Source organism: Dendrobates tinctorius, unplaced genomic scaffold (genome assembly GCF_039654945.1).
Source record: "Dendrobates tinctorius isolate UK_male_01 unplaced genomic scaffold, ASM3965494v1 ptg000054l, whole genome shotgun sequence".
In the NCBI taxonomy this organism is placed as follows: Eukaryota; Metazoa; Chordata; class Amphibia; order Anura; family Dendrobatidae; genus Dendrobates; species Dendrobates tinctorius.
In genome coordinates, this window is record NW_027361722.1 from 1070027 (window position 1) to 1092493 (window position 22467).

A 22467-nucleotide genomic window follows, 5' to 3' on the forward strand; every position below is an offset into this window, starting at 1 on the left:
AGCAGTGGGCAGCAACTAACAGAATGGTTTTTAACAGGGAAAAATGCAGTACTAAATCTGGGCAATAAAAATGAAAAAAGCATATACAGAATGGGAGGAATAGGGCTAAGCAACAGCACATGTGAAAAAGACTTGGGTATACTAATAGATCACAGACTGAATATGAGTCAACAGTGTGATGCAGCAGCAAAAAAGGCAAATGCAATTCTAGGATGGATTAACAGAAGCATACAGTCTAGATCACGTGAAGTCATTATTGCCCTCTACTCTTTGGTCAGACCTCATCTGGAATACTGTGTCCAGTTTTGGGCGCCACATTTTAAAAAAGACATCAACAAACTGGATCAAGTTCAGAAAATAGCGACCAAAATGGTGAGCAAACCCTGTCTTATGAGGAAAGGTTGCATGATTTGAGAATGTTTAACTTGCAAAAGAGAAGACTGAGAGGAGACTTAATAGCTGTCTACAAATATCTAAAGGGCTGTCACATTGTAGAAGGATCAACTTTATTCTCATTTGCACAAGGAAAGACTAGAAGCAATGGGATGAAACTGAATGGGAGGAGACACAGATTAGATATTAGAAAAAACTTTTTGACAGTTAGAGTGATCAATGAGTGGAACAGGCTGCCACGAGAGGTGGTGAGTTCCCCTTCAATAGAAGTATTCAAACAGAGGCTGGACAGACATCTGTCTGGGATGATTTAGCGAATCCTGCTTTGAGCAGGGGGTTGGACCAGATGGCCCAGGAGGTCCCTTCCAAATCTACGATTCTATGATTCAATGCGCCAAAGCTGCAGGTTCCTCCAAACCCAGGAAGACCCAACTCCAGGCGGAGGTAAAGAGACTTAAACTTGAAATTAATGAGCTGGAGGTGAGGAAAACATTCCTTAGAGAAAAAAGTGTACCATTTAAAGAAAAACTGCTCAATGAAGACAGCTTCAGAAATATGGCTGATAACAGAGAGCAAAGGCAGATGGGGCTGCAGCCTGAGAGCCAGGTGGATGATGATGATGAGGAAGATGATGACCAGCAGAAAGCCCCACATGGCAGTCTGTAAAGTCACCCGCAGGCCACGTGCAGCGAGCTCCGACAGGACAGGCGACATTGACATCTGGTCGCAGTTCTGGCTCTGGGGAGGACAGTGACAACAGCGGCCAGGGAGGGGCGCTAATGGCTGAAATTAAGCTCCTGGAGTCCCCAGTGTGCCTTCAGAACTTCCATCTTGGTGACGATTTACCACAGGAGGCACCTGGGGGCCAGACGAAAAAGGGAAAAGGGAAAGACCACCAAGCCAAAGCGACAGGAAGCGGTAAACTATGTATATGCCCCCCTCCCTCTACTACCTGAGTCAGCTGCAGGGTCAGCTCGCTGTATAAGCCCCGTTGCCCAGAGCATACTAGTGAGGCGCAGAGCTCCATCTCTGCTTGTAGTAGCAGGGACGTAGCAGCAGGTGCATCAGCCGAGAGGCTGGACAGTGAGGGTGTCATGATCTGCTTAGTTCATGGGATTAGGTCGTTCAGAGGTTAATCTGGACGGCCTCACTCTGAGATTCTGGGAGGCTTTGTATAGTCTCATTGTGGACTGATTCCTCGTCGCTTATACTCAGATCCTTGGCCGAGTGTTTGTGACCCTGGTGTGCTTTGTGACTGTGATACTTTATGCTTGTTTGGTTTTGACCCGGTTCTGTCCCTGTTACGAATTCTGCCTGTTCCTTTTGTACTGCGTTGCTATCTCTGTGTATGACTCATTGCTTACGTTCTGACTATTCTCTGCTTGCTCCTCTGGTACCTCGCTGCCCTCTCTGTGTATGACCCCCCGCTTGTCTGACCTGAGTTCCCCTAATCTTTACTCCAAGATTCCTGTAATAGAATCCTACAGTCATCTACTGCAGCAGGACGCTAAGCCACACCCCCTGTGGTCACATGATCGTTGGTCCTTGTACTCTTTACTACCTTTAGTGTCGCAGGTCCTGTTCTCAGAACTTTCCCTGCAGTTTCGGACCCCGGGCCCTCCCGTAGTCTGGGTGAGTGACCCTGCTCAGCCGCGGCAGTCCGCCGGCACTGACAGGATCCTGATAGAGGGCGGCTCGGTGGCGGGCATACGGTCAGGCCATGATACTGTGGTGCACTCCTCAGTGGGAATGGGGAGCGGCCCAGTGTCGGGGGCAGCTCCAGTAGCCTCGGCGCCCCTGAATACTGTTGCCGCTGATCACTTAGTTGAGAAGCGGCGGCAGTGTGAGGTGGTTGTCGGGGCTGGGCGTTCTGATCCTCCCAAAGTCCTATTCTGATCTTGTTGACCAGCAGCGCCTGACAGCAGCAAAAGATTAGCAGCGTCTGATGTCAACTGTGAAACAGCGGAAATTACCAGCTGATGATGCATAGGGCACACGTAAGACCAGGAGTGAGGTCGCCTCCAGTTCTGTGGAGGAGACTGAGCCCCTTGTGCTTAATGATGCGGAGGTCAAAATGCCACCCCCTGTTGTCACTGGTCCAGCAGGAGTAAATGTGGTGGGATGTGTGGATGAGGAAATTTCTTTGTCTAGTGGTGTGGTTGCTGGTTTGGTGGAGAGTGAGGGTGTTATGTAGGTGGATAATAGAGATACTGTTGGAGTTGATGTGGTCACTGGTCCGGTTGCCCCTCCGGTGGTGGCAGTACCCGTTATTAGTTATGCCACTGTCACCTCTGGGGGAAATAGGGCGTCCTCCTCGTCTCCGGGGATGACATGTTGCGGCGGCGTCTCCTATAGGCTCTAAAGAAGGGAGAGAGATCACTAATGGTAGAGGGTCGAGAGGTTGATCTATCCTTCTGGATAGAGGGACATGGCCTTGGGGCCTTCCAAGAGCAAAACGGTGGGATACATTGTGGTCCCTCCAAACAGCTGGGCCGGGAAGTGTGCGTAGGAATGTGGTCCGTCTTCGGTGGAGGGGCAGTGATGCGTGTCCTCCAAGGTCTAAGGTTGTGGAGCTCCTGCTGAAGATGGGCTTCAAGGCTATTGACATCTACGCCTTGATACATCCCTATTCCACACCTGAGTTTGATGTCAGCTTTGTTCGGGCAGAGGGGCTTGAGCTCTTCTGGTTAAATTATGAGTCGCCAAAAAATGAGCCCGGCTGGCAAGACTTTGCCATTCAGGAGGTGTCTCACCAAAACCAAGTCAAGAAAATGACCGTGATGACTTGTAACGAGTCGCTTTCTTGTTATAACATGATGTGGCTTAGCAGATATGGAGAGGTGGTGGAGATGCCAAAGAAGAACTGTGACGAGTTTGATATCTGGTCAGGGGCCTGGATGTTTATGGTAAAACTTAAGCGGTCAGGTAATATGGTTGCCCACATACCATCATCTGCCTTCCTGGGTAGGGATCGTATCCAGGTCTTCTACTAGGGGCATCCGAAGATCTGTCACAAGTTCGGCAACCCCACACACTTTAGTGCAAACTGAACTGCGCAGAAATGTGCATTGTGTGGGGATATCGGCCATCTTGCTGCATCTTGTGTGGAGATTAGGTGCCACCTGTGTGGTGACTTAGGTCACCCATTCAGCCATTGCCCTCGCGCCTTCGTTAATGCAGTTGTGACCCCAGTTGGAGAAAGCCGTGAGGCTGATTCTGCTGGGGAAGGGACTATCAGGGGTGAGGGAGCTGAGGGGCCAAGGAGGAAAATCAATAAAAAAACGCATGCTCAGCTGAGGCATCTAGACAGGCACAGACAGGAGAGGGAGCTGGGCGAGCCCCAGGCTACTGAAGTGGCCCCTGTCCTGGATGCCAGTCTTGCTGCTAAGGCCCCGAGAGATGATGAGTTGGATGAGGAGGTCAGGAGGATCCACAGGGAGAAAAGCACCACTGCCTCCGAATCCTCCCATTATGAAAATATGGATGAGGATAATAGGCAGTGGCTAGAGGGCAAGCGTAAGCTCAGCACCAAAAAGAAGAGAAAGAAGGGAGATAAAACATCTACTCCCGCTCTGACTTAGGTACCTAAGGAAGGGAAAACTGACTCCCCTCGGTTTGGTCTTTCTAACCAGTTCCAAGCCCTTGAGAACATCTCTTCCTCTGAGAAGGAAGCTGAGGGTGAGGCTTCGGCAGAGCTTACACGGGGTGCCGAGTCTCCTTCTTCTGGGAATGTAAGGTCCTTGGAGGGAGGGACTGGCCCGGAGACGAGGACGACAAAAAGAAAAATCACGTGGGAATGGAGACCTCTGTGTCATTAAAGAGGGGGAAGGATTCCTCCTCTGAGGCAGAGGATAAGGGGAGTGGGAAGAAGAAAGCCATCTAACTCAATCACCAATGATGGCGGCACCCACTCCGTTGACGCTGGGGTACATTAATGTCACCAGCATAAAGTCAAATACAGCCAGATTTGCGGCCTTTGATTTTCTCAGCCGTGTTGAAGCTGACATTTTCTTTTTGCAAGAGACCAGACTGCCAAACATGGCAGACGTGTTTAAAGCCAAGAGAGAGTGGAGACTTGGGCCCTCCTATTGGTCTCTTGCGGCCGAGCCGTATAGCGGAGTGGCGGTCCTTTTTACCGCACCGGTGGAATGCCGACGGGTTATTGAGTTAGAAATGGGGAGGTGTCTGATCTTAGATGTCCTCATGAAGGGACAAGAGCTCCGGCTTATTAACATCTATGGTCCCCAATGTAAGTGGGACCGGAAGTGTCTCTTTATGAGGATCAAGCCCTACCTTTTTACAAGTCGGCAGGTTGTCTTTGGAGGGGAATTCAATACTGTCACGAGGCCCCGAGATAGAGGAGGTTCCAGAGACAAGGTGACTTATGATAGCGTCGCCCTTAATTGTATAGCTAGTGAGGCTCGCCTGGTGGATGTCCACATTCGGCATACCCCAGGCCACGAGGGGTTCGCCTATCATAGAGGTAACTGTAGGTCCAGAATAGATAGGTTTTATTTAAAGGAGGAAGCTGTCTCTTCAGCATTGTCTGTTGTTGAGGTGGAGTTCTCCGACCACTGTTTAATTTTGTTTTCTCTGAATGTTACAGAGACCCTCCGGATGGGAAGAGGCTTTTGGAGGCTCAATTCATCTCTCTTGGAAGAAGCGGACATAAGACAGTCCTTTGAGGATTTTCTTCAGAGCCAGGTACCCTTACTGGATCTTTGTAGTAGTAAGTCAGAGTGGTGGGAGGTGTTCAAGAAAAGGGTGGCGAGATTCTTCCGCCAGCTCTCGAGCCTCAGGAGTCTGAACAGGTACCCGCCTGTATCAGGGTCTGAGGAGGAAACTCGAGCATCTTGTCTCAACTGGAGGTAGCCGCGAGAAATTCTTCAGAGTGAAATCTTTGCTCATGAGGTGTCAGTACGATAGACACGCATCTTTGGTTTTTGAGAGGGATTACGGGAAGTACCGCTCGCCCGACCCTTACAGAAACTGCAAGATGTCAGTGAACAGTAAAGTGGTTACAGGACTGGTCGACACTACGGGGTCCCTGAGGCAATCTAGATCAGGGATCCTGGAGGTTGGCAGATCCTTCTACTCGCACATCTTGGGGAAGAGGGATCTTGATTGGGATAAGATGTCGGCTTTCCTGGCTGAAGCCGTTTCTGAACCAGGGGTAGACCCCTCTCTTGACGTTTTGACAGAGATGATCAGGGAAGAGGAAGTTAAGTTGGCGATTGAAGGGCTTGCCCAAAAAAAAATCGCCCGGTCCAGATGGCTTAACATCTGAGTTTTATAAGACCTTTAAGGACGCTTTGGTTCCACTCTTGACTGAGGTATTCATTGAGTGTCTTTCCTCGGCCACTCTGCCAAAGTCAATGAGGAGGTCTGCCCTGATCATCTTGTCAAAGGGTAAGGACCCATCTTGCATTGAGAGTTGGCGTCCTATAGCACATCTCAATGCAGTCAGGAAGGTTCTAGCAAAGGTGCTGTTTAATCGGCTGGTGAAATCTGCACCCCGACTCCTTTCGGAGGCCCAGCATTGCTCTGTTCCAGGTCGCAGCACATTTAGTGCTATGCTCGGTGTCCGGGTGGCGATGGAGCAGGGTAGGGCTGGTCACTGGAAGGGGTACATCCTGTCACTGGACCAGGCAAAAGCGTTTGATCGGGTTAATCACGAGTACCTCTGGTTTGTCCTTCTGAGATATGGCCTGCCGGGGGGGTTGTTGATTGGCTTAAAACCTTGTACGATGGGGCAGAGTTTCCCGCTTGTGAACAGTTGGATTGGCAGCTCTTTTGAGGTTCGATTTGGTGTTCGCCAGGGTTGTCCCTTGGGCCCGCTGCTGTACGTGTTCGCAATTGACCCACTTCTTAGGAGGGTGGAGCGTGGACCGTTGGCCGGGATTGGGATGGACCGGGTAGCACCGGAAGCCACTCTGACGGTGGTGGCGTATGCCGATGATGTCACTGTTCTTGTTTCCTATCACGAGGAGGCAAGGTGGCTGATGTCAGAGGTAGATCGCTACTCGGAGGTATCCGGGTCCAAGATCAACCGGGATAAGTGTGAGAGTCTCTGGCTGGGAGGAGGAGATCCTGGTTTTGATCTCCCGGACACCCTTCCAGGACCCAAAGTCTCTGCAAAAGTCCTTGGCATCGAATTTGGCCAGGGCGATTACCCCAAACAAAATTAGGACAGCAGGCTAGAGATTGCCACTCAGAAGGTGAACCAATAGAAGGGTTGGTCTTTGACCCTCAGGGAAAGGGTAAACCTGATCAAAACTTACCTGCTCCCTTTACTGATTTATCTGGGCAGTGTGTGCATCTTGCCGGAGTCTCTCTGGACTCGGGTCTACAGTTTGTTCTTCCAACTGTTATAGGGGAATAGACTGAACCTGGTCAAGAGGGAGGTTACTTACCGTACGAGGAGACTAGGAGGGTTGGGTATGGTCAACCCTGTGGTATTCCTTGTGGATACCTTCATTAAGATTAATATTGCAAACCTCTGAAAGAGAGGGCTTCTCCGTGGGTATTCTCCTGTAGGGGATGGGTTCATCCTTTCTTCCAGGAAAAGGAGGAGGGCAAGTGAAGGATCTTCGCACACCGCATGGACATCTTCGGGCTTACGCTACCTTGATTCTGAAGGTAATTTGCCGATGGGGTCTGGGAATGTGGGTGATCAGGACTCTGCCAAGGAAAATCCTTGACAATAGGGTTCTGTTGACCCATTTCCAGAGGCCTTTGGTGCTCAGGGATAGCCCAAGTTGGGATCTTGGGGTGGGTTTGCATCTTTTGAATTCTATCAGGATCCCCTCGAAGTTTTGGGACTTGGCTGGGCGCTGCTTCCATGGGAAACTGTGTGTGATGGACAATCTGAAGTGTTGGAGCTCTGAGGACAGGAACTGTCCTCGGGAGCATTGTGGTACCGTGCTGGAAAGTATGGACCATTTCCTGCTTCATTGTCCCTTCAACACAGAGGTGTACAACAGGGTGGGTGCCTCGTTTGGCTGGTCTCGGCTGACCGGTCTCTTCTATGCGGAATGGGCCTATGGAGCATTCGGAGACCTTGGTGGCCGGGACCACTGCACTTTATTTCTAGTTAGCGCAGTGGTTAGGTATCACACATGGAACGCACGGTGCTTAGTATTGACGCAACGGAAAATCCTCCCAGTGGACGATGTGTTTAGGACCATACTCGGTGACCTGGTGAAGGTGCGCTCTCTGGAGTATGAGAGACCGGGCACACGTAGGGCCGCTCTCCTCTGGAGGGGCTTTTCTTTTAGTGTGCCCTAGTCTGGTCATCTCCTTTCCTGATGGTGGGCTGCTGCTGACACTGTAGATCAGGGGTCCTCAAACTATGGCCCGCGGGCCACATGCGGCCCGCGAAGGACTTTTGTCAGGCCCCTGGCCAGGCCGACATTGAACTGCACTGATTACAGGGCCGGTGGGCCCTGTAATTGCGGGCGGGACGAGACGCCGAGGAAAGGCGTTGCACAGCCCTCCGTATGCAGCACAGTGCACAGACGACGTGATTGTCATCAACGGGAGACATAGGTGAGTACTGTTTTTGTTTTTTCTTTTTAACGCCAGGTCCTATTGGGACTGTGCTGCCTAATGGGGACCTGTGCTAAAAAATGGGGACATTTACCTGCCTATTGTGGACCGATGCTGCCTACTGGGGACATTTACCTGCCTACTGGGGACCTGTGCTACCTTTTGGGGTCCTGTGCTACGTATTGGGGACATTTTCCTGCCTATTTGGGACCTGTGCAACCTACTGGGGACATTTACCTGCCTTTTGGGGACCTATACCTGCCTATTGGGGACCTGTGCTGCCTATTAGGGACCTGTGCTACCTATTGGGGACCTGTACCTGCCTATTGGGGTCCTGTGCTGCTTACTGGGGACCAATGCTGCCTATTGGGGACCTGTGCTACCTATTGGGGACCTGTACCTACCTATTGGGGACCTGTGCTGCCTGTTGGGGACCTGTGCTGCCTATTGGGGACCTGTACCTGCCTATTGGGGACCTGTGCTGCCTATTGGGGACATTTACCTGCCTATTGGGGACCTGTGCTGCCTATTTGGGACCTGTGCTACCTATTGGGGACATTTACCTGCCTATTGGGGACCTATGTGTCATGATCACGTGTGTCAGGATGCAGATGTTACCGCAAGGCGGACCCATAACACACGTGACCCTGGATACACCGCCTCCAGTGGGGCGCATTTAAATAATAAAAACGTGCAGGTGGATACGCCGCCTCCACCTGGCGAATTTAGGTATTACACGTTATACATACAATATCTGGAAACACCGCCTCCAGTAAGGCGCATTTAAATAATAAAGGGGGGAACCTGGGTAACTTTAACAATGGTGGGCCCTGCAATAGGGAAAAGGGAATTGGAGCCCTCCTGAGCTCCCCTGAGCCAGTGTCCCTGCACTCCTAACGTTCCCTATGCCGGTTTCACACCGGGCGCCGCACGCGTACCTCAACGCCCTAGCTCGCCCTGACCCTAAACCCTCACTAGGGAATAGGTCGGTGCGGAAACTAATCCCACCACTGCACTACTAACACACATGAGGAAAGAGACAATACAGGGGAAACACCACTTAGCTTTGCTCTGTTGCGTGCGCTCCTAGCAACAGAGCCCTCCACCTGAGTGCATCTTCTCCTCCACCTGGATCCATCACCATAACAGGATCCTTCACCTTAGTGCAGCCTTGGAGCAGAGTCCAACACCAGTTGCAGCTGCTTAGTACCAGAGTCCCAAGGAAGTGTTCAGCTTCTGCCACGAAGTCAAGCATGCTTGAGTCCAGCTCAGCGGCCAAGTCCCACATGGTGAGTGCCACTCTCCATAGTAGCCACTCCACCAGACCATGCAGACACTTCCCGCTGACTCCATCACTGCGACCCCACCACGCCATGCGAGCCCTTCGTCCAGACACCATAGCTGCAACAAGTCCCCCCTGGCTAAGCTGCGCAGGACTCCTCACCAGCTCCATCCTTCCTCCAGGCTCTCCAAAAACAGAGTGAACACAAACTCACAATATCACAGGCAGTGACCGCACCCCCTAGCACACCTCCAAAGGGTGTCACACCTGATCCCTAATTAAGTGCACAAAAACCTAAAGTGCAATACTGCTAACCACCACCGGGGACAGTCAAGACACCTGGGAACTTTCCAAAGTAAAAAAAGTTCACCCAGTGCAATTAATACCGCCAGATCCCACACTGGATCATGACACTATGCTGCCTATTGGGGACATTTACCTGCCTATTGGGGACCTGTGCTGCCTATTGGGGACATTTTCCTGCCTATTGGAGACCTGTGCTGCCTATTGGGGACCTGTGCTGCCTATTGGCGACATTTACCTGCCTATTGGGGACCTGTGCTTCCTATTGGGGACATTTACCTGCCTTTTAGGGACCAATGCTGCCTATTGGGGATTCTTGCACCACACCAGTCTGAGCCTGTGGTAAAAGTGGAGTTCCACCAATATGGGCACTGGTGAGGCTGCATTAATGGGCACTGATCAGGTTGCGTTGATAGGCACTGATCAGGCTACATCGATAGGCACTGATCAGGCTGCATTGATGGGCACTGATCAGGCTGCATTGATGGGCACTGATCAGGCTGCATTGATGGGCACTGATCAGGCTGCATTGATGGGCACTGATCAGGCTGCATTGATGAGCACTAATCAGGCCGCATTGATGGGCACTGATCAGGCTGCATTGATGGACACTGATCAGGCTGCATTGATGAGCACTGATCAGGCTGCATCAATGGGCAGTGATCAGGCTGCATTGATGGGCACTGATCAGGCCGCATTGATGAGCACTGATCAGACTGCATTGATGAGCACTAATCAGGCCGCATTGATGGGCACTGATCAGGCTGCTTTGATGGGCACTGATCAGACTGCATTGATGGGCACTGATCAGGCTGCATTGATGAGCACTGATCAGGCTGCATTGATGGGCACTGATCAGGCTGCATTGATGGGCACTGATCAGGCTGCATTGATGGGCACTGATCAGGCTGCATTGATGGGCACTGATCAGGCCGCATTGATGGGCACTGTTCAGGCTGCATTGATGGGCACTGATCAGGCTGCATTGATGGACACTGATCAGGCTGCATTGATGAGCACTGATCAGGCTGCATCAATGGGCAGTGATCAGGCTGCATTGATGGGCACTGATCAGGCCGCATTGATGGGCACTGATCAGGCTGCATTCATGGGTGCTGATCAGGCTGCATTGATGGGTGCTGATCAGGCTGCATTGATGGGCACTGATCAGGCTGCATTGATGAGCACTGATCAGGCTGCATTGATGGGCACTGATCAGGCTGCATTGATGGGCACTGATCAGGCTGCATTGATGAGCACTGATCAGGCTGCATTGATGAGCACTGATCAGGCTGCATTGATGGGCACTGATCAGGCTGCATTGATGAGCACTGATCAGGCTGCATTGATGAGCACTGATCAGGCTGCATTGATGGGCACTGATCAGGCTGCATTGATGAGCACTGATCAGGCTGCATTGATGGGCACTGATCAGGCTGCATTGATGGTCAGTGCAGTCTGTATGTCTCTGTGTGGGGTGGGCAATTTTATTGCTGGTATATTGTTTTTGTAGCGCTGTATATATGTTAGTATTTTACTAATAGCAATTTTGGATCCCTAGGAAACAATGATATCAAGAAAGAGAAAAAATTGACTCGAAGTGTAGGATATTCAAAGAACCCCAAAAAATCGGTAAGTTTGATGATTTAACTTTACTTCATTTTTCATATTGTATTTGTTCCTATTTCTCCTTCGCCTCACTGGGGACACAGGTACTGTGGGTGTACGCTTCTGCCATTAGGAGGCTGACACAAAGTGAAAAAAAAGAGGTTAGCTCCTCCTCCGCAGTATACACCCTCGCCCCTATTGCGTGCGGAAATCAGTTTTTTGCTTAGTGTCTTTGGAGGCACACGCGTCTGGTTTTCTCCAGACTTCTTTTTTTTTTTTTTTTTTTTTTTTCTATTTCTTTTTTTCCATGAAGATAAGACAGGGTCGATGGATCCTATTGAAAGGGTCTGATCTCCCCAAACCATCAACGGGCGAGCACGTGTTGAGTATCATCTCCACGTATCCTTTCCCGCACCGAGGGACATATCTGGGTTTTTTTCCCCAGACGTCTATTTTTGTTTGTTGTTTTATGAAGATGAGACCGGGGCAACGGATCCTATTGAAAGGGTCCGATTTCCCCAAACCAACAACGTGCGAGCACATGCAAGTGTCCCTCCACGTATCCTCTTCCGCGACGTGGAACACGATGCCAGACTTAGCCCTGTCCACCCCTAGGTATTGAAACCATGGTCTTGCACAGAGGCACAAGACTAGTCTGTGCGGCCCCCACTGCTCCACCAACGCTAGACGGCGGTGCTGCAAGGCGGCGGACGGTCCCTCTCCTCACCCCCTGAAGGGGTTAGATGGAGTTAGGGTGCCTGCACCGTCCAGAAATTAACCCCATCCCCTCTACCTGGTGGCAACAAGTTAGAGCCGGAGTCAGGTATGAAGGGCTGGGGAGGGCCTGCGGCAGCGTTCCGGGAAGCTCCAGGCATCTTAAGAAGTGTAGGGCAATCCTCTTTCCCTCTTCTCTCTCCTCCCTCCTTCCGCCAGGCGTGGGCACCGGGTTCCGGCGGCAGGGATTGGAGCCTTCGGTCTGCAGGCCGCCGAGCCCGCACCACCCCCACTTCTCTCCTCCCGCGGCGGGCGTGCAGGCAAAATTTAGTCCGCGGCTTCGGCCGTGACGTCATTCCTGGCGCCACCCCCTGGCTAGGGCGGACGCCTGGCAGGTAGGCCGTGGCCGGGAGAGGACAGCCCGCCCTACCCAGAAGACAGGAGCGCGGGGCAGCGCAGAGGCAGGGACAGGAGCACGTGGGTCACAAGACGGGGTAAGTGTGACTCCGATCTTGGAGGCTCGCTACGATTAAAGATAGCGTTTTTTTCCCCTCCCTTCCCTTCAACCCTCATATGATTTAGGCCTGGCTGCAATATGATTGGAAAAGGTAAATCGCGTTCCCTTATGCTGCATGCATTTCTGGAGGGGTTAATTTTTTTTTTTTGCCACATGCCAGAGCCAAAAATTATGCGAAGCCTGCGAGCCCAATCGCGCCCAGGAGCCTTCCCCTGCGACGCGACCAATGTGCAAGCCCCTCGGAGTGGGCCCTATCACTGTCACAGTACGAGGGCAATCGAGTTCCGTCAGGCCCCAGATAGGGGCAGGGACAGTGGCTAGTCGGCCTTAGAGGGGATCTCCACCTCACTAGAGCCTTCGGCCTGCAGGGGCCGCTCGTACTTCAGACCCGGTGGAAGGAATCCTCGCAGTGTCGCCCAGTCCTTCCGGTGCTGTGGCATCCGTAAGTCCTGCTTCTCGCTCCCCGTCACTATTGGTTGATAGCGAGCAGACCTCAGGTCGACTCAGACAGACACCTTGACCTGGATGCTCCGGGGTCATGTGAGATAGTGGACAGGCTCATAGAAGCCGTCGGTCAGACCTTGGGGATTGAGGATGGTTCCACTGCGGCTTTTAGGCCATAAGGTGGCGTTTAAGCGAATGAAGTGGCCGCACGGAATGGGTTCCTCTTATCCTGAGTTTGAGGACATGGTGCAGCGACTCAGGGAACGACTCTTTTCTCGGGTCAAAAGGCACTCGAAGTAAGGTATCCATTTGCCGGACATCCGTAAGAAATGGATGAAATCTCCGATGTTGTTTCGTTTCTAGTGGTTCCTCTATTAAGGATTCCACGGATCACCTCATAAAGAGCTTCTTGATCAGTAAGTGAGGTGTCAGGATCAGCGCTCTCTCCCTCGTTCGCAGCAACTTGGGCAGCCAAGGCCATGATTTCATGGTCAGAATCGTTAAGCAGGGTCACGCAGAAGCGAGAGCTACCTGCCGAGATATCGGAGATCGCGAGTCAGGTGGCGATGGACCTGGGACTATGTAATCAATGCGTCCTTGCATGCGGCTAATTGCTCGCCACTTGCTGCCGCTAACGCAATTTCTATCAGAAGAGCTCTATGGATGGCGGGCCAATTCTGCTTTCAAGAAGTCCTTGACTTCTCTGCCTTATGATCAGTGCGGCCGTTTATTGGAGAGAAGTTGGATAAGCTTATCTCTGACTCCGCAGGAGGAAAGAGCATTTTTTCTCCCTCAACAAAGGGTCAAGCCGCCTTTTTCGCACCCTTTTCAGGCACGTTTTCGATCTTTTCGCAACCCCGGGTGGACCATAGCGGCCAATTCCGCCGCTTCAGGCCGCCCCAACCAGGATAGGGAGCGGCAGATCTCATTTAGATCCAACCCATTGGGGGTAATGCGGACTCAGCAGCCCAGATCAAGGGGATCCAGATCCCAAAGATAGTCAGCTAAATGACTCGAGGCGTTTGCCAGACGACACCGGCAGGGTGGGCGGCCGTCTACTCTGATTCCGCCACGTCTGGTTCAGTGTTGCACACGACACGTGGGTAAAGGAGTTGGTGGCCTCAGGTTTACAAAATAGAATTTGTCAGATGCCCTCCAAGACCGGTTTTCCTTTTCTCGACTTCCCAGGGTGGATACCTAGGCAAGGGCTCTATTAGGGGCCATCGAATCGCTCCTGCACAACGGAGTCATTGTTTCCGTGCCAGAACACGAAAGAGTTCAGGGTTTCGATTCCAAGCTGTTTGCGGTTCACAAAAAGGGAACGGGTCTGTCAGACCTGTCTTGGACCTGAGGCTTCTGAACAGGTTCATCAGCATCAGACATTTCCGGATGGAGTCTCTCCGGTCAGTCATATCGGCCATGGAGCGGAGAGAATACTTGGCCTCAATAGATATCCAGAATGCATATCTGCACATTGCCACCGGCCATTCTAGGCTGAGCATGAGTGCATTCATCAGGTGGCGAACCTATTTTTCCTGCTCATTAGAGGTTTCTGCGCCTCGACATCAATGGTCGACATTTTCAGTTCATAGCACTATCCTTCGGGCTAGCCAAGGCTCCCAGAGTGTTCACAAAGGTTATGACAGTTGTCATGGCCATGCTACATTCTTGAGGCATAGTCATTTTTGCCTTACTTGGACGACCTCTTAGTTAAGGGCCCTTCAATACGGGCATGCGAGGAAAATGTCAACATCACACTGAATACTCTTGGCCGCTTAGGGTGGTTGGTCAGCGCGAGGTAGTCATCTCTTGTGCCAGCTCAGAGGTTTTTTTCTTCTTTGGAAGGATCCTGGACACTTCGCCAACCAGTCCCTCATTCCATCTGGTTCGGGATGAGGATTCTAAGAGAAATGGTGGCGGCAATAGAAGCGTTAACGTTCGCCAGTTCCATCTTCGCCCCCTGCAGCACGCCCTCTTGTCAGCCTGGGACAAGAATTCCGTTCACGTTCGTTCAGCGGGGCCGGCGATCCTGTCAAGTCAGGGAGTCGCTCGAATGGTGGATAACCAGTCCCTCTCTGTCCCAGGGGAAGCCCTTTTTGCCCAGACCATCGGTTGGTGATGACAACCAAAGCCAGTCTCCTCGACTGGGGAGCAGGGTTTTTGCCACCACACGACCCAGGGGCAGTGGCCCCCGCAGGAGGCTCTCCTCCCGACCAAGCTAGTCGAGATACGGGCAATTTGGCTGGCTCTGCAACAGTTTCATCACTTTCTAGCAGGCCGCCTTGTCCGAATTCATTCGGACAAAGCCACGGCGGTGGTCTATATAGATCATCAAGGGTGCACCCGCAGCAGAGCAACCATGCGCGGGGTGGGGCACGTTCTTCAGTGGGTCAGACAAACCGCTCGGCGATCTCGGCAGCTCACATCCCGGGCGTGGAAAATTGGGCGGCAGACTTTCTCAGGGTCTTGTTTCTGGAGAGTGATCTCTACATCCCGAAGTCTCCAGCAGATTTTTTAACTGCGGGGAACACCAGATGTGGATCTGTTGGCTTCCAGAGTGAATGCCAAGGTGCCCACATGCGTCGTTCGGGCCAGGGATCCGCAGGCAATCGGTGGACGCAGTGGTTCTGTCATGGAACCAGTGTCGCCGCCCATATCTATTTCCCGCGCTGTCGCTACTGCCGAGAGTCATCAAAAGGATCAAGAGGGAAGGGGTTCCGGTGATCCGGCTGGCACCAGACTGGTCCTATTGAGCGTGGTACGCAGATCTAATGCACCTGCTCGCCGATGTTCCTTGGCGACTGCCAGAGCACCCAGAGCTACTTTCTTAAGGGCCGATTTGCCACTCGAGCTCAGTGGCCCTGTGTTGGATGGCATGGCCAGTTAATCTTGGATTCTAACCCACGCAGGGTTTGGGAGCTGGGTGGTCGCTACAATAGTTAGCACCCGGAAGTCGACCTCAGCATGAATTTACCACCACACCTGGAGGGTGTTCTTCGCTTGGCGTCGAAGACGCGGTGTTTCTCCGCTGAGATTCTCGATCCCCAACATCTTGCTTTTTCTCCAGTCGGGCCTAGACTTGGGCCTGGCCCAAGTTCCCTCAGGAGACAAATATCGGCTTTATCCGACCTGGTCCAGTGCGGAATGACTACCAGGTTAGGCTGGTTTCACATTAGCGCTTTTTAAGCGCACGCACGGCCGGGGGTAGCTCCGCCCCCGAGCCGGCTCTCTGCCCGGCGTGCCCGCCCCTTGTTTGTAGCGCTGCCTCCTAGCGGACAGCGGCGCCTGCGATCGGCGCACCCTATCTTTAGCATAGGGTGCGCAGATCGTGCGCAGGCCGTGCGCTAGTTGCGCTTTGACCTGCGCTGCGCACTTTTGACGGTGCGCCGTGCGCGCCAAAATCCGAAAAGTTCGATTTTGGCGCGCACGGCGCACCGTCAAAAGTGCGCAGCGCAGGTCAAAGCGCAACTAGCGCACGGCCTGCGCACGATCTGCGCACCCTATGCTAAAGATAGGGTGCGCCGATCGCAGGCGCCGCTGTCCGCTAGGAGGCGGCGCTACAAGCAAGGGGCGGGCACGCCGGGCAGAGAGCCGGCTCGGGGGGCGGAGCTACCCCCGGCCGTGCGTGCGCTTAAAAAGCGCTAATGTGAAACCAGCCTTACAGGTAAAGACTTTCATCCAGGGTCTCTCCCACTTAGTACCTCCCTATAAGGCGCCTATGGATGCCTGGGACCTTGACCTGGTCCTAAGGGTTCTGCAGGAAGCTCCTTTTTTGGGACTGCTTCAGAAGGTTTCTTTGAGGTTCCTTTCCTGGAAAGTGGCATTCCTAGTGGCCATCACTTTTGTCAGGTGGGTTTTCAGAGCTGACGGCACTATCCGGCCGACCCCCATTCCTCACTTTCCATAAGGATAAGGGGTGCTCAGACCAACCCCTCCTTTTCTGCCGAAGGTCGTGTCCTCTTTACACATTAATGAAGATGTTGTTTTGCCTTCATTTTGTCCAGCACCGGTGCACCGTGTGGAAGATGCTCGTCACACATTAGACCTGGTAAGAGCCCTCCGGGGGTACGGGTCGAGGATGGCACCCTTTCATCAGACGGACACGCTGTTCGTGCTCCCCGATGGGTGCAGAAAGGGACTCGCTGCCTCAAAATCGACCATAGCCAGATGGTTTTTTGTTTGACTTTTTAGGAGTCCTACCGCATTAGAGGCACGCTGATTCCAGCAGGGATCAGAGCACACTCTACTTGGGCAGTGGGCGCCTCTTGGGTGCTTCGGCATCAGGCTTCGACAGAACAGGCTTGCAAAGCAGCAACCTGGTCCAGCCTGCACACATTTGCCAGACGTTGTAATAGTCATACTCAGGCTTCGGCGGATGCGAGCCTGGGTAGAAGGATTCTCCAAGCAGTGGCGGCGCACCTTTAAACAAAAGTGGCATGTAGCTTGGACCGGTGAGTCAATCTCCCACCCAGGGACTGCTTTAGGACGTCCCACAGTATCTGTGTCCCCCAATGAGGCGAAGAAGAACCATGGATTTTTGTGAGTACTCACCGTAAAATCCTTTTCTCCGAGAAGCTCATTGGGGGACACAGCACCCACCCTAATAGCCAGTTGACTCTTGTTTTGTTAAAATGTATGTACATTTACTAGTTTGAGATAAGGGTGGTGTTTTTTGACATGTTGTACCTGTATTAAGGCTGATTTGTTGTCCTCCTACTGCTTTGGCACCAAACTGATTTCCGCCCGCAATAGGGGCAAGGGTGTATACTGCGGAGGAGGAGCTAACCTCTTTTTTTTCACTTAGTGTCAGCCTCCTAACGGCAGAAGCGTACACCCACAGTATCTGTGTCCCCCAATGAGCGTCTTGGAGAAAAGGATTTTACGGTGAGTACTCACAAAAATCCACGTTTTGTTTTATTATTTCTAAATAAGATATGTGCAGTGTGCATAGGAATTTGCTCATAATTTTTTTTAAACTATATTCCGACCCACCAATGGTCCGAAAAAGTTTAAGGAACCCTGCTGTAGATTTTTGTTTTGTGATCGGTGTACAGTGATGTTGGGCTGCAGGCGCCGAACTTGGGCTTTGCGATTTGTGGGTGTTGTAGTGTTTGTTTCTGTGTATATAGGAATATAGATTTGGGTGTGGGTGTTAGGTTGGATGGTGGGAAAAGGGGGGAGGTGGGTTTATTTTGTGCGACTATGGGACACTGGGGTGTTTGGGGAAACACTGGCACTGCCTGATCTGGCCTATGGACGTTGGACATGGACTGAGGCATGAGACGCAGGACCAGCTCTCAGGTCAGTGCGGGGGTTGGGAATGGTGGGCTTGTGTGTGGGGTGTTTAGTTTAGTCTTATAAGGTGTAAGTTATTATTAGTTATTATTCTGTATATATGTATAATATGTGTGACAGGAGAGAATGAGCGGCCGGACCAGTGTTCAGTATACGGAGTATTGTCTGGCTGATATTCTTGTTATGTTTCTGTTATTATTATTGTTATGTTATTCATATTTATAATAAAAGATCTACAGGATGTAAGTCAGGATCAGTAATGTAATGTATGTACACAGTGACTGCACCAGCAGAATAGTGAGTGCAGCTCTGGGGTATAATACAGGCTGTAACTCAGGATCAGTAATGTAATGTATGTACACAGTGACTGCACCAGCAGAATAGTGAGTGCAGCTCTGGAGTATAATACAGGATGTAACTCAGGATCAGTAATGTAATTTATGTACACAGTGACTGCACCAGCAGAATAGTGAGTGCAGCTCTGGAGTATAATACAGGAGGTAACTCAGGATCAGTAATGTAATGTATGTACACAATGACTGCACCAGCAGAATAGTGAGTGCAGCTCTGGAGTATAATGCAGGATGTAACTCAGGATCAGTAATGTAATGTATGTACACAGTGACTGCACCAGCAGAATAGTGAGTGCAGCTCTGGAATATAATACAGGGTGTAACTCGGGATCAGTAATGTAATGTATGTACACAGTGACTGCACCAGTAGAATAGTGAGTGCAGCTCTAGAGTATAATACAGGAGGTAACTCAGGATCAGTAATGTAATGTATGTACACAGTGACTGCACCAGCAGAATAGTGAGTGCAGCTCTAGAGTATAATACAGGATGTAACTCAGGATAAATCAGACATCACTGGAGCATGGCACGTTATACAATCAGTAACAGTTATGGTGGCCCCTATATTACTCACCACTCGTTTATCTGGCACTCGGTGAGTAAACACTCGGTAAAGTCTCCAGCTCTTCCCCAACAGAGGCCCAAACACCAGACTGAGTCCAATATACAGAAGACTGACTCTGGCCTGAGCAGAAATAAAACAACTTTGTGCAGTTAATGGCAGTGACTCTAGTAGGCTGAGGGTCAAATATCGTAGGCATAAAAAAATAGATAGTCTGTCATGATCCCAGTGCAGGTTTTTGAGCTGCACGTCAGGGGTTAATGTCTGGAGCTCAGTGCAGGTTTTGACCTGCACACCTTGGGTTAATGATTGTGGCGCTTTTTGGTTCTGGGAGAGCTTCTTAAACCCCTGGGAAGCTCCAATCCCTGTCAGTTATAGTTTTGCCTTTGGCCGAGTGTGCTGACCCCTGTGTGCCTGTTTGTTGTTATAGCTTGTTTATATGGTTCTGACCCGGTTCTGTTTCCCGTTGTGAGTTTGCCTGTTGATTCTGTACTGTGCTACCCTCTCTGTGTATGACTCGTTGCCTGTGATCTGACTACTCTCTGCTCGCCCCTCTTGTACCTTTGCAGCTATCTCTGTGTGTGACTCATTGGCTACGTCCTGACTATCCTCCCTGTCTATGCCCCTTGGTAACTTTGTCTCGCAGTTACCCTGCTAGGAGTTCTCTTGCAGCTCCTAGCTCTGTGGAGTTTAGGCCACGCCCCCAGCAGTCATGTGCTTCAGGTCCTGCTGTTCTGAAGTACGCACCTATTCGGCTGCTTCCCGCTCCACAGGTATCTTTGAGCACAGTTCGCTTTACTCAGGACACGCGCACTGGCTCAGTGAGAAAGTGCAGTGCGGTGTTCCTGACATAGTCAGCATTAAAGGGAACTTGTCATATCCAGAAACATTATTTACCTGCTGTAGTTCGACGCAAATTTCTTTAGTCAAAAACTCATAAAATAAAGGCAAACAGTCTGCACCACCGTGGCACGCTAAGGGGGGGGGGGGGTATCAGGCATTTTGCTTCACCCTTGGCTCTGTGTTGACTTTACTCAAGCCAGATGTTGCAGAGCCACCTGCTCTGCATCTTGCAAGCCAACACGGACACAACCAAGCCCTTGCAGGTTTTTAAATGGGATCTGTGGCAATGGGCCACTTGTGAGACCCTGCTGGGGGGAGTGATCCCCCCACTACCATGCTGTAGTTCACTCCAAAAATAAAAGCCCATACCGCGTTTTCTTAAATCTGTGCATCCTGGGGGACACATACCGTCCTTCACATATAACTCCCCTCACTGCCTCACACTGCAGATATATTATTAATCTACAGGTAAATAGTGTTAATCCTTCCTGCCTTATTGTAGTAACAGCTACAGGGAGAAAATTAACTTCTATCCCCGCTGCAGCCGCTCACTTACAGTCATTGGGGCGGTGCAGGGGTGGTTACAGTCACCAGTCTCTACACAGTGAGCGCGCTGTGATCGCTCTCCATCAAGTAGATATGTGATAGTATGCTTTACAGTGTGTGCAGAGCAGGATGTCAGGATCCAGTCTACCTTACTGGGAGTAACACGCATACCTCAGATCCAGCCTATATTACTGGGAGAGACACACAGACCTCACATCCAGCTTAAATTTACGGAGAGAGACACACAGACCTCACATCCAGCCTATATTACTGGGAGAGACACACATACCTCACATCCAGCCTATATTACTGGGAGAGACACACAGACCTCACATCCAGCTTATATTACTGGGAGAGACACACAGACCTCACATCCAGCCTATATTACTGGGAGAGACACACAGACATCACATCCAGCCTATATTACTGGGAGAGACACACAGACCTCACATCCAGCCTATATTACTGGGAGAGACACACAGACCTCACATCCAGCCTATATTACTGGGAGAGGCACACAGACCTCACATCCAGCCTATATTACTGGGAGAGACACACAGACCTCACATCCAGCCTATATTACTGGCAGTGACACACAGACCTCACATCCAGCTTATATTACTGGGAGAGACACACACAACTCGCATGCTGCCTATATTACTGGGAGAGACACGCACAGACCTCACATCCAGCCTATATTACTGGGAGAGACACACAGACCTCACATCCAGCCTATATTACTGGGAGAGACACACAGACCTCACATCCAGCTTAAATTTACAGGGAGAGACACACAGACCTCACATCCAGCCTATATTACTGGGAGAGACACACAGACCTCACATCCAGCCTATATTACTCAGAGTGATACACAGACCTCACCATCCAGACTATATCACTGGGAGAGACACACAGACCTCACATCCAGCCTATATTACTGGGAGAGACACACAGACCTCACATCCAGGCTATATTACTGGGAGAGGCACACAGACCTCACATCCAGCCTATATTACTGGGAGAGACACACAGACCTCACATCCAGCTTATATTACTGGGAGAGACACACAGACCTCACATCCAGCCTATATTACTGGGAGTGACACACAGACCTCACATCAAGCCTATATTACTGGGAGTGACACACAGACCTCACATCCAGCCTATATTACTGGGAGAGACACACAGACCTCACATCCAGCCTATATTACTGGGAGTGACACACAGACCTCACATCCAGCCTATATTACTGGGAGAGACACACAGACCTCACATCCAGCCTATATTACTGGGAGAGACACACAGACCTCACATCCAGCCTATATTACTGGGAGTGACACACAGACCTCACATCCAGGCTATATTACTGGGAGAGGCACACAGACCTCACATCCAGCCTATATTACTGGGAGTGACACACAGACCTCACATCCAGCCTATATTACTGGGAGAGACACACAGACCTCACATCCAGCCTATATTACTGGGAGAGACACACAGACCTCACATCCAGCCTATATTACTGGGAGTGACACACAGACCTCACATCCAGCCTATATTACTGGGAGAGACACACAGACCTCACATCCAGCCTATATTACTGAGAGAGACACACAGACCTCACATCCAGCCTATATTACTGGGAGAGACACAAAGACCTCACATCCAGCCTATATTACTGGGAGAGACACACAGACCTCACATCCAGCCTATATTACTGGGAGAGACACACAGACCTCACATCCAGCCTATATTACTGGGAGAGACACACAGACCTCACATCCAGCCTATATTACTGGGAGAGACACGCACAGAGCTCACATCCAGCCTATATTGCACCTTTGGCTGTGACTGGAGTACAAGAGATATTGCTACAGAATTGTGAGTGCCGCTCTGCCTGTCACTGGAGGATAAGAGGTGATATAACAGAATTATGAATGCAGCTCTGGCTGTGACTGGATGATGTCTCTAGGAGACGTTGGCGTCTTGGAAGTGATTATTGGGGGATTGAACAAGATCTTGTTTGCAAAAATGACTAAATATCTCCAAATTTATAGGA

At 51.1% G+C, this 22467-nt stretch overlaps 1 protein-coding gene across 2 annotated transcripts in view; it reads right to left on the reverse strand.

Annotated features, from left to right (window-relative positions):
* Nucleotides 1-22467, reverse strand: part of GPR156 (G protein-coupled receptor 156) — a 62522-nt gene that overhangs the window by 35577 nt on the left and 4478 nt on the right. The window contains exon 4 of one of the 2 annotated variants that reach the window (XM_073576976.1): nt 19032-19142. In XM_073576976.1, the coding sequence (XP_073433077.1) occupies nt 19032-19142 (111 nt within the window). Of the gene's footprint in view, nt 1-9100; nt 9436-19031; nt 19143-22467 lie in introns of those variants that run through there. The other variant, XM_073576974.1, reaches the window with a different exon arrangement.